This window comes from Sus scrofa, chromosome 12 (assembly GCF_054392235.1).
Source record: "Sus scrofa isolate SSC_HxYL_T2T_F1_AM1 chromosome 12, Sscrofa_HxYL_maternal_Yorkshire_Landrace_v2.0, whole genome shotgun sequence".
NCBI classification, from domain to species: domain Eukaryota; kingdom Metazoa; phylum Chordata; class Mammalia; order Artiodactyla; family Suidae; genus Sus; species Sus scrofa.
In genome coordinates this window covers 55,476,391-55,489,080 of record NC_139394.1, presented here as the reverse complement: position 1 = coordinate 55,489,080, position 12,690 = coordinate 55,476,391, and the positions used below count along the sequence as shown (strand labels likewise).

The 12,690-nt window shown below is 54.3% G+C and overlaps 1 protein-coding gene across 3 annotated transcripts in view; it reads right to left on the bottom strand.

Annotated features, from left to right (window-relative positions):
• The window catches only part of PITPNM3 (PITPNM family member 3), a 92,612-nt gene that overhangs the window by 27,173 nt on the left and 52,749 nt on the right, over positions 1-12,690 (bottom strand). For all 3 annotated transcript variants that reach the window (XM_013981242.3, XM_021067716.2, XM_084985477.1), the window contains one exon: positions 189-265. In XM_013981242.3, the coding sequence (XP_013836696.1) occupies positions 189-265 (77 nt within the window). The remainder of the gene's footprint in view (positions 1-188; positions 266-12,690) is intronic.

The window sequence follows — 12,690 nt, the reverse complement described above, 5'->3', positions numbered from 1 at the left end:
TCCCAAGAGACCTTCTTGTTCATATGGGAACTGGAAGCCCAGAGAAGGACAGGGACCAGCACAAGGTCACACAGCAAGTCGAATGAAGAACTGGCTGAAAACCAGGGGGCCTGTCTACCAACCCAGGGCTCTTCCTAACACGCTGACGTGGCAGACGTGGCCCAGACGCCATCAGAAACCCAGCCCACCTCACTGTCTTCGTGGATCTCGATGCTCCCCTGGGCTGGGAACCTCTGCCTCCTCAAGGAAACCCGGTACAGCTCTCCTGCGGGGGAAACAGACACCTCAGCATCTCCTGGCCTCCCCCGAGGCCCCACCAGCACAAGGCCTGGGCTCCACATGCGAGCTGGAAGGACAGCGCCGGGGCTGGGAGGGGGGCAGGGGAGGTCATGCCGCCAGTCCCCCGCCTCCAGCATCAACACCACCCGAAACCTTTCTGCTCCTGAGGAAAGGGAGGCCCGCGGTGTGAGGCCACCACAATCACGGATGCCTCCCCGAGGCCAGGAGTGTCCCAGAAAGGAACCATCCTGGTTTTTTTCACCAGCAATGACAGAGTCATCTGGTGACTCCCGGTTATGGATGGAAACTTGGGTCAAGCATCCCTCAGAAAACAACCAGAGGAGATGAGGAAAAGTTTGTAAAGGCCTGTTTGAAGCTCTCTGAGGCCTTAAATTATGGGACCCCAGTCCAGGGCAGGTGGATCCTCCGAGAAGCCAGGTCAGCATTTGGGACCACACTGCCATCACCCTTGAGCTTTGGGGTGAAGCCGCCACTGCCAGGAATACTTTTGCTGCGGGGCCAGTGACTGAAAGTGGCCTCCTTGGCCAGGCACAATAATAGCCGCTCACAGGAGCTTTCTCACAGACAGCTCTTTGAAGCCCTGATAAGGAGCGTGGTGCTGCCCGGAAGACTAAACGGGAGGGCTTGGGAGGGGCCGGTAGAAAGGAGGAGATGACCAAGCTCCCAGGATCCTTAGTGCTGGAATCCGTCTTGTCTGAGAGGTGCACTTGCCACCAGGAAGGACCCCGGCCCAGACCAAGTACAGGCCGAGCAAGTTGACTGGCCAGAGACAACCCAGAAACTGACCCCATGCCCATAAAACCTGAGGCTGCGATGGAGTTCCCGTTGTGGTGCAGCAGAAACGAATCCGACCAGGAACCATGAGGTTGTGGGTTCAATCCCTGGCCTTGCTCAGTGGGTTAAGGATCCAGCATTGCTGTGAGCTGTTGTGTAGGTTGCAGATGCAGCTCAGATCTGGTGTTGCTGTGGCTGTGGCATAGGCCAGCAGCTGTAGCTCTGATTGGACCCCTAACCTAGGAACCGCCATATGCTGTGGGTGCGGCCCTGAAAAGCAAAAAAAAAAAAAAAAAACCAGAAAACAACAACAACAAAAAAACCTGAGGCCACAAGCCACGTGACAGAATAGCTCTCCCGGGTCCTTCACCTGCTGCTCTCCATCCGGGCGCCCCTTCCCAATAAAGTCTCTTGCTATGTCAGCACATGTGTCTCCTCGGACAATTCATTTCTGAGGGTTAGACAAGAGCCCACTCTTGGGCCCTGGAAGGGGTCCTTCCTGCAACACTTTCCTTGCTTCTCTCAGCTGCCACCTCCCCCCTCCAGGCAGCACTTCTCAGCACCTGGCCTTGCCTGAGCTCTCATTCCTCCAACACAGGGATCCATAAACGACAGTCGTGGACCAAATCTGACCCGCTGCTTGTTTTTTGTAAATAAAGTTTTATTGGGACACAGCCAGCTCTTTCATGTATGCACTGTCTGTGGCTGCTTTTGTACCCGGGGCAGCAGAGGTAAGCAGTTGCCACAGAGTCCTCACAGCCTGCAGAGCCTAAAATAGGTGCTAACTAACCCTTTGCAGAACAGTTTGATCGAACCCCCACATTCCTGAGTGTCACCGCGTTGGACTCTCAAGCAAAGAGAAGCCTCAGAGACGTCCAACTGGCCACGAGGAGGAATCCTCGCCTCTCCTTTCTCCCCGCGAGAAGGACACTATCCTTCTGAATCACACAGCCAGACTACGAACACCTTGTTTGCCTTCAGTGACGGGGAACTCACTCATCTCTTAATGCGGCCAGTTCTAGACAGGATGGCCCTTTCTTCTTCCCCCTCTGCCCCCAGCCCCGGCCACAAGCCTGCAGCACCGATAGCAGTCATATCTGGGGAGGGCCCTTCCAGGGGTTTGTGGGCGAATCTGCCGTAGGTATGGGCGGGAGCCCTGGCCCATGTGTGTCTGAGTCAACATTTCCTCAACCACTGCCAGCCCCAGGGGAGGGCGCATCTGCAAAGAATTCCAAGTGAGAAGCTTTGCTCGGCAGGGAAGTGCATTTCTGAAATAGTCTGTCCTCGAAGACACAACCCTGGTCTGAGGGTAAACGCTTTATGAGCTCAGAGCAGCTGCTCACACGGACAGGAAATCGTTTCCCAGATGATGGAGGGGCTCAGCTTGGAGGAGGAAGAGGAAAATCTGCTTCTGAGCTGGCTCTGCCCCGGCACTTACTAGTGCTCCTCCAGGGGCTTAGACTCTGCTGCCTGATTCCTGGGTTTGGCTGGAAGAGGCCTGGGCTCTGCATTCAGGACAGGATCATAAGGAAAGACATTAGGGAGTTCCTGCTATGGCACAACAGGATCAGCAGCATCTCTGCAGCCCCAGGATACAGGTTTGATCCTCCAGCCTGGCACAGTGGGGTAAAAGATCAGGCACTGCCACAGCTGCAGCTTGGATCTGATTCAGGGCCTGGAAACTTCCATATGCAGTGGGGTGGCCAAAAAAAGAAAGAAAAAAAAAAAAAAAACCACCAGTAAATGGCTTCGTTTTATTGAGCACTTATTATGTCCCAGGCACTATGAGCTTTACAGTACCATCTTATCTAGTCCCCACAGTTACCCTCTGCGGTGTGGTCCTCTTGATGAGAGGACTGAGGCTCACCTGCCCTGGGCCACACAACTAATAAGACTGAGCGCTGCCCCAAACTCAGCAGAAGACAATGCTTGACAAGGCGGCTCCCCTTCCTGGGCTCCCCACTACTGGCCCCCCACCTCCCCTACTTCCAAGTGAAGTAGACACGACAATCCCCTTTCTGCAGGAAAAAAAAACAAAAAAAACACAGGCACACAAATTGATAAGTGGGGCCTTGAAGACTGAAGTCCAAGTCTGCCACCTCAAGACCTCCTCCCACCGCAGGGGACAGCTTACTAGTAGGAATCCCTGCGAGTGTCCAGGAGGGACGCTGAGCGTCATTTCCCCAGGACGAAGCAATCTTGCTTCATGGGGTGTGCAGCTCTGGGGCAGGTGGACCGGGAGCTGGGCAGAGCTGAGCTTGTGAGCAGGAGCCTAGGAGAGATGGCTGGGACCACTGCTGGGGATGGGAGAGACCTAGCTGGAACCACGGACTTTGGAGCCAGAATTTTACCTGAGTACAAACCTTGGCTCTTAGCAGCTGTGTGACCTCAGTTTCCTCATCTGGAATATGGACACAATCACGGTAGCTACCTCGTAGAGTGGTGAGGAGACTAAATGCGTTCACATACGCAAAGTGTTTAGGACAGGGCCTGGGATATAGTAAGGGCTATGTGAGTGTGAGTAGCTTATTATTATTAACCAGGATGCATGCGGGGGTGGAGGGGGCACAGAGCCAAGGCCCACAGCCGACATAATGAGGCTGGAGGCTGATGGGGACATTGCCACCTCCACACTCCTGCCCTGCCCCCAAGTCCTTCCCTGAGCCCTGGCAGCCTCCCCAGCCTCGCTGGGCTGGAAGCCTGCTTGCAGTGTGATTATAGAATTAAATGCTGTGATTGCCACAAATTACCATAGCGAGGCTATAAATAAGTTGCAGGGAAGACATGAGGGTCCTGCCATCTTCCGGGCACCATGCCCTCTGTTCGGTGGGGACTACATCATGCACCCTCACTGACTACCCAGACCGAGAGCACCGCATCCTCGATCGGCCTGTGGCCAGCTCCCCTGGGGCCCACATGATGCTCTGGGCAGCAGCTCCAGGCTGCGTCCTGGACACAAATGAAGCTGAGGCAGTTCCTGGCTCGGTGGGGACAGGAGACTGGCAGGGTTGTCCTCAGCATCCCTCCCCTCTTCCCTAGCCAGGGGGAAGAGGCTGTCGGAAGACCAAGACTGGCTTGACGCACAAAAGCCAGAGATGCTTTGCTCTGGGAGGGGGAGGACGGGAGACCTAGCCCGCCCCTTGAGAGATGACTAACAGGATCAGAGTTTCTCCACCTCTGGTCTTAGCAGAGGCCTCTGCAGACAAGCAGAAAGGCAGCCTAGAAGCTATCTGCCTGTACCTTGCCCACAAGGGTTCTGCTCTTCTTCTTTTTTTTTTTTTTTTGTCTTTTGTTGTTGTTGTTATTGTTGTTGTTGTTGCTATTTCTTGGGCCGCTCCCCGCGGCATATGGAGGTTCCCAGGCTAGGGGCTGAATCGGAGCTGTAGCCACCGGCCTACGCCAGAGCCACAGCAATGTGGGATCCGAGCCGCGTCTGCAACCTACACCACAGCTCACGGCAACGCCGGATCGTTAACCCACTGAGCAAGGGCAGGGACCGAACCCGCAACCTCATGGTTCCTAGTCGGATTCGTTAACCACTGTGCCACCACGGGAACTCCGGGTTCTGCTCTTCTAAGAACCAGACATTCCCACCACAGTGATTGAAGCCGCTCTCTGTGACTCACCCACAAGACACAACTCTTTGACTCTTCCAGATCTTTGCCAGTGCTGAGCCCTCTGCCTGGTGAGCCCTTCCTTCCTCTGCAGACCAGCAAACTTCTATCTATCCTTCAAAACCCTGCTCAATTGTCACCACCTCTGGAAAGCCTTCTCAGATCTACTCAGGCTGTGATGGTTATCTCACGGAGTGCCTGGCTGGGCCTGGCTTATTGCCATGAGATTACTTATCTATTTCCTCATCAGACTGTGGACCCCCCCGAAAACAGAGTTTTTCAGTGGTCAGTACTTAGCATGGCATTTTTGTGAAAACTTATTACAAGCAAAGTTGACAGGTGCCCATGACCTGAAGCATCTCTCTGCCGTCAATCCCCCAGGAGACATCAGGATCGGGGGAACAGCCTACACCGGGAGGCACGTTTCTCCCAGTGGGGTGGCACCAGGGAACCTCTGGGAATTCTAGAGCAGCCTGGCCTGGGCCTTATCATTCTCTCCCTCAAGGCTTTCCCAGAGCCTCTGCTGACGAAAGCTCCTGGCAGGGGGTCCCGGGTGGTGGGCAGCCATATGCCAGGGGCCCCAGGACCTCGTTACAGGTTGCCTGTTTCTCCCCACCTCCTGTTCATGTGTCTTTGCATGACCCTATTCAGGCTGGGTCCCTGCCGTGCCCAGATCTGGGATGGGGTGAACCCACAGCTGTTTTTGTGACAACATTTTGTGACAAGCTTTGCAATGCCTGTTCCCAGCCCCCCTGCCAGCCCTGGCACAGGGACCAGGGGCCCACCCAGCTCCGCATGGCTCCTCCTGCTGGCTGAAGAGTGGCGGCTATTTTTGCTTAATCACAACCTTGGAAAGGCACAAATCGTGATCATTCCTTCTAATTACCGATGTGCCACGCTGCTCTTGAGACAAAAGCCAAGGTCGTCATCCACACAGGTTCGGCGCCCTAAGCAAAACACCACCCGGCGTGACTGAAGAGTCCAACTGCCTCCAGCTCTCCTGCCACCAGCCACTGGGACTCACCAGGCTTAGCTATGGGGGTACCCGCGAGTTAAGCAGACCACCCAATTTTACCCTCCATCCTCCCAGCCCTGCTAGTCGCCCCACCTCTCAGTTACTGCTGGGGTCAACTGAGCAGAGCCGGGCCCAGCCTGGGACCACACGGCACGTCCTGAGATGTACCTGCAAAAAATCGAATCCCTTAGAGCACGTGGAAGCACATGCATGGGCACACACACACACACACACACACACACACGGCTCAGCTACCTAGCTCTGAGGTGGGATGCAGGAGATATACCCGGAAATGTCTGCGAAGAACTACAGCCTCATTCAGCAGCAAGCAGGGGGTTCGGACCATGGCCCCAATCCCCCAGGGAAATCCACACGGAGAAGGACCCACACACAAGGGACAGGCAGAGACAGAGTCCTGGGGATGGGAGGTGAGCACCTCAAGATGAGGGGGTCAGACCTGACTCCCTCTTGAGAGCCAGGCAATCGGAGAGTCCCTGAGCCCAAGCATGCCTGTGAGTTCCAGCCTCTGAGCCCAGCAGAATTAACCCCTGGACCCTAACCGGACCTGCAGGCATGATGGGCAAGTTGCTTGAAGGGACCCAGGAGGAAGGAAGAGAAACTAGGAAACAGCAGGTGGCAAATGTCACCTGGGTTTTCAAAATGGTTGATTCCAAGTAGGGAGCTTAGTGTCAATTTCCAGGCAAGAAGTGGCGCAAATTAATAAACAAGTGTCTGGGGGCCTTAGAAAAGCAGGCAATGGCCCCCGGAGCTCTGACGGGCTCCCTGGAATGTCCCCGGCCAACCCCACCTCATTGCTTGTTGAGTAGGGTCTCTGGGCTGGCAACTTGAGAAAGCATCAGGGGTTTAGGGCATCTGGGGAGGAGGGGACATGGGCAGAATGACAAACCAGATGGGAACCTGCAGCCCTCACAGAGGGTCAAGGAGGGCAAGGTCAGGAATGGGGCTGGGATGCAGACGGGACCACGTGCAGCAGGGAAAAGAAAAGGGCCTTGTTGGATAGTTTAAAACTTTTTTTTGTCTCTTTTAGGGCTGCACCTATAGCATATGGAAGGTCCCAGGCTAGGGGTCAAATTGGAGCTGCAGCTGCCACCCTACACCACAGCTCACAGCAACGCTGGATCCTTAACCCAGTGAGCAAGGCCAGGGATTGAACCTGAATCCTCATGGATGCTAGTCGGGTTCTTAACCTGCTAAGCCACAACGGGAACTCCTAAAACCTTTTTAAAACAGTGAGATCTTTTGTGCAGTGAAATTTTCTTGGGGAAGCTAATTTGTAGAACAGGTGAAAGTGGACAGCTCTGGCTGAAGCAGGTTGGGGGGGCCCAGAGCCCCACTTCCTTACTCCACCCCCACCCCCGCCCCAGGTAGCTGCTAAGGGCTCCAGAGCACAACTCAAAAGCCACAAACGTTGTTCACCCGCCAGACTCCAGGCCACCCTTCTCCTTGGTGCCCCAGCCCCCAGCTTTGTGAAAAGAGCAATCTAGGTGGTGCAGGGCGGGGGAGGGGGGGTTGAAGGCCTGATATTGGAAGGACACACACCAAAATGTTTATAAGAGGTTTTCTCTGGCTGGTGGGACAATGGGTGGTTGTCTTAGACTTTCTACTTTTCTCTATTTCCCAATTTTTCTCTAGCAAACTATATTTCTTTTAGTTTAAAACTATTAATGGGAGTGCCCGTAACGGCTCAGTGGGTTAAGAACCTGACTAATACCCATGAGGATATGGGTTCGATCCCTGGTCTTGCTCAGTGAGTTCAGGATCCGGCATTGCCATGAGCTGTGGTGTAGGTCGCAGACGTGGCTTGGATCTGACATTGCGGTGGCTGGGGTGTAGTCTGGCAGCTGCAGCTCCAATCCAACCTCTAACTTGGGAACTCCCATATGCTGCAGGTGTGGCCCTAAAAAGCAAAACTAAAGACCATTAATGAATACATCAACTGGATAAGCAGTATAAGCATGTGTCGTGTTTACAATAAGGACATTTTCAACAAGGTACAATGCTCTACGCTGCTAAATGCAAACACGGCAGACAAAACAAAATGAAATGTCCTGCCCTCTGGGAGCGGATGGCTAATGAGGGACGACGAAAAGGAAAAGAAGTGCAGTGGGAGGAAAGAACAAACGTGAAACGCGACGAGGGAATCACCGTCCTGCATTTGGATTAAAAATCCATCTTGGAGTTCCCGTCGTGGTGCAGTGGTTAACGAATCCGACTAGGAACCATGAGGTTGCGGGTTTGGTCCCTGCCCTTGCTCAGTGGGTTAACGATCCGGTGTTGCCGTGAGCTGTGGTGTAGGTTGCAGACGCAGCTCAGATCCCGCGTTGCTGTGGCTCTGGCGTAGGCCGGTGGCTACAGCTCCAACTTGACCCCTAGCCTGGGAACCTCCATATGCCGCGGGAGCGGCCCAAAGAAATGGCAAAAAGACAAAAAAAAAAAAAAAAAAAAATCCATCTTGACATCACTTGCCAGTTCCTCTTCCGGTTATTGCCCAAACTTGTGTCAGGGCTGAAAGTACCAAGATGAATCAGATAGATGGCAGGTGCCTTCTAGGGTCTCTCAAGCCCCTAGGGTCACACGATCAAGTCAGGTCACATGCCAAAGACCTAGGTCATATGGCCACGTCCAGTCACAGGACCAAAGGCTTCAGACCACCTGAGCCAGGGTAATGGGACACTAAAGGTAGTCAGCCTCTGAGGCTTTGGGATGAGGAAGGGGCCTTCCCATCCTGCCCCTTCAGCTGGAGCCCAATAACTGGGCAGGAAAGCTGCAGAAGGGTGCCCAGCCTGGGACATGATGGCTGCCTGCAAGTCCCCACTGAGCTGTGCTTGGATCACAGGAGCAGAAGGCAATGTCGGCAGGAATGAGGGTGGGAACAGTTTCTGGAGAGTTCAAAATTCAGCTCAACTAAGGAAATGTCAACAAGGTCCCGGAGGGAGCCAGGCTGGCCCAGAGGCAGGGCATTCTCTCTCCTTTAGGAGGCTATACAAGAGAGCAATGTAAGCAGTCACTTTGCAAGGATGCTGGGGGGACCTAGAGGCTGAGGCCCCTCCTTTGACTCCTAAACCCTTTCAGGGTCAGAAGCCAAATCAAGTCATCCTGGATCCCTGCGGCTAAGGAGGCCAGACCCCCAGGGGCCAGTTAGCTCCCCATAGAGATGCTCATCCCACTATGGCCGGACCCTTGCTAGAGATTGGACCATAGATTCTGCCTCTTAAAAGCCCACTGTGGGCCGCTCCAAGGGAGCTTGGAGACAGCTCCCAGGGGCCACTGCCCTTAGGGGGACCCAGCATGCATGGGGAGTGTCGCCATCTGGAATCAAGCCAGGAAGGTGTCAGATATCCAACCATGAGAGCCGCTCCGGCCCCGCACAGCAAGGCCAGAGGGCTTCGCATCCCCATCCTGGTGACTCCCCTGCACTAAACACCATTCTCCCTCAGATGGGTCTTTAGTTTCTAGTCCTCATCCAGCATCTCAGACAAACTTCACAACGTGCTCTGCCCATTTTACAGATGAGAAAACAGAGGCTGGAAGAGGTTAAGTGATTCATCTCAGGATGGAAGTGAAGGGGTGGGAATTGAACCCAGGTCACCTGGCCAGGGCTCTTTCATCCTCCTGGAGCATCACCCCATGAAGACTGAGATGGGGGGAAGAAAGGGGTGTCCTTGTCACTCTTTTCAATGCTTCTACACCACAGCCCACCTGCAGAGTGATCCCTGGGGGCGGGAAGGAAAAGGGATGGGAGGCTGTTATCAGGAGAATCCGGCCTGAACCATGGAGTCCCACCCACTAAGGAAGCCCCGTCCAGCCCGCCCAGGCCCTGCTAAGAAGTCAGCACAGAAACAAAGGAGCCCACACGGCAGTCCCTTCCAAAGGAACGTGGCCTCCTGGAATGGGGTGGGGCAGGCCCTTACACACATGAAAACCTTAGAACCCCAAGAAAACCCTTAGAAACTCAACCTTAGAACCCTGTGCCTTAAGAACGCTCACTGGAATGACTCTAAAACACCATTTTTCACCTCTCAGATTAGCAATTATCGACACCCAGCTGCCCAGGGTGTGGGAAGCAGCCCTCCTCACCCAGTGCTCCAGTGCAGGTGAAAGCACAAACCAGCACAGCCTCCGCGGAGGGCAGAGTTGATAGGGATGGAGTAGGCGCAGGGAGCTGCAGGAGTCCCGGTGTGGGCCTGCAGAGAGAGAGGGCCACCTAAGGGACATGGGGAGGTCACTGTACGTTAATAACTGCTCAAGAAAGCCATCAGCACAAGGCAGGCTTGCCTGACTAGCGGAGGTGCGAGAATTGCCTCGGGTCCTTGGGAGGGGAAAGGGGTGAGGCCTGCATTCAGGTTCAGACCAAGGGCCGGGGTTTGAGGACCGCCCTTGTGCTGATGTGAATAAGCACCAAGACAGTCCTAGTTTGACCTCATAAGGTCAAATACTCTCTTACCGGATACCAAGGAGGAGCTACTACTCCAAGAAAGAGGAAGAGGCGGTCTTTTCCGACCCCCAGTCCCCTTGGATGATAAAACTGTAGCCCACCGGATCCTCCGGGCAGAGCCTCTCAGAAGCCTCCTCTCTTAATAAATCTATTTCTTGCCTATCACCTTGTCTCTCGCTAAATTCCTTCTGCGTGGAGGCATAAAGAACCAGAACCTCAGTAAGTCCAGACACCGGGTGAGTGAAACCTATGGGTTCAGGTTCCAATCAGGGCTTTGGCTGGGTTTGAGTTCCGGCACATGGGTTCAAGTCTCATTCTGGGGTTCTGGCTAGATTCAGGCCATTTGTGCTGTCTGTTTCAGTTTGGCAAGGTCACTTCAAATCCCAAACACCCTAACCCGGCAATTCCAAGTCCGTGTGCAAAATGACATGGGTCCGACACTAACCACTGCCCACGCTCTTTATAACATGGACAAAGGACAGAAAGCAACCTACGTGCCCACCATTAGGGGCCTGGTTCAAAAAACAAAGCCACAGTGAAATATGACACACTCGTTGCAAAGAATGAAGCCCTCCTGAATGTATTAGACAGTAAAATACTCCTAATATACTATTATCTGAGAAAAGCAAGGTGCAGCATTAAAGGCACTGATGCTACCTACCATCTATGTGGGCTATAAAGATATAGATGAATGAGTATTTACGGAGATGCTCGTGTATGCAGAGAATATCTCTGGAACCTTCTAGAAGAACCTAGGGATAATCAGGGCTTCAGGAAGAGGGACTGGGTGAGGTGGAGGCTGAAGAGGAAGGTACCCTTGTCATCCTCATTCCTTTAGAATTTTATACCTTGTACCTGTGCGACCTACTCAAGAGAGATTTGAAAAATAAGAATTTTTTCAAAGGGCATGTGCTGGGCTGATTTTTTTTTTTTTCTGAGATACCAATTTGTATGTTCTCCCAGCTCTGGCTGTTTGGCCTCTGGGGAGCTTTGCAGCAGAGCCTCCTGGCTCTTGTTTCCAAAAGCCCTTTTGTTCCCAGGAGAAAGCAATTTGAGGAGGCAGAGATTCTCTGAGACTAAAAAGAGGCCCCCCACCCCCAGCCCCAGCCCCGGGGGAGGGGCGGTGCCTCACAGCTCCAGGGACCCTCGCGAGTCCAGGAGGATAGAGAATGACTTTGGGGTGGGGGGTGCTGGCCACCCTGCGCCCCAAGGAGCCCAGCCCCGAGGCCAGGAGCCACAGACCAGGACACGAGGGAGCGGCGGGCTGGGGACCAGAGTCCCACAGTGTCCACGAGTGTGGACAGAAGGCTCTCCCCGTCCACGCTCGTGTGTGCACACACCATTCCCTAATGGGGGCGGGGAGGTCAGGGGAGGCACCCCGGGGGCTTCGGAACCAGGAAAGGGGAAGCCCCTGGAACCACAGAGCGGGGCTCTCTCAGCAGCCCAGCCGATGGATGTGCAGAGGCGGAATCACCAGGTGGCTTAGAGGGAAGTAAAGCAAAGGTGCTTCTTTCACGGGTAAGTCAGTGGACTGGGCAGGAGGGGCTCACGTGCCCCCCAGGCCCACCCTCCACCCTCGCCATGAGACCCCTCCCTGCCAGGTCCCCACAGGCTGTCCTCTCCCATTCCTTTCCTAAAGGTCAGGCTCCTAAAGGGTGGTGGGGTGGGAGGGACAGTGTCTCCAGGCTGCAACCGGGGCTGGGAGTGGCCCAGGGCATCATCCTGTGCCTAGTGGGTTTCCTTAACCTAAGAACCAAGTCCCCCTATTAGACTCTCCTCCCGTCACGCTGCTTGAGAGCCTTCCTTTCCCGCTGCAACACTGACCCCTGACCAAGTCATGACTAGAGTCTAACCACCCTACAGAAATCTCTCCCCTGCCCCTGCACCCAGTGCCTGCAACCTGCGGAAATTCCTGGGCCAGGGATCAAACCTGAGCCATAGCAGCAACCCAAGCCACAGCAGTGGCAATGCAGGATCCTTAACCCCCTGAGCCACTAGGGAACTCCTACCCCACAGAAATCTTATGTCATCAGGCCCCAGTGTCCTCTCCCGTGGCTCCCCCATCCTGACCAAGGCCCCGCGTGGCCTGCCCGCAGGCCCCGCTCTCTGCCTACCTCTCCACCCCCCACCCCACTCTCTCTGAGCTCAACCATGTGGTCTTTCGGACAGTTTTCAAATACTCAGGGTCCCTCTCACCACAGGGCCTTTGCATAGTCCTGTTCCCTACGCCTGGACTCTTCCTCTTACCCCCTGTGCCAACAGAAACCTCAGTGTCCCTTCTTCCTGGGGGCCTTTTTCATTTCCCTCCTCCCCAAAGCCCTGTGACCCTCTGTTTCTTGGGGCTAGTCCTCATGCTTTTAGTTTTGTGGTTATTTCATTTCTGTCTTCCCCACCTCCAGCTCCCAGCTGATCTTTAACGGCTGGAACTGGGTTTGTTTTTGCTCCATTTTTATCCCCAGAGACTATTAAGGTGCTGGCATATAAAAGAGGCTCATTAAATATTTTTCAAACAAACGGACGAATAAACTAAT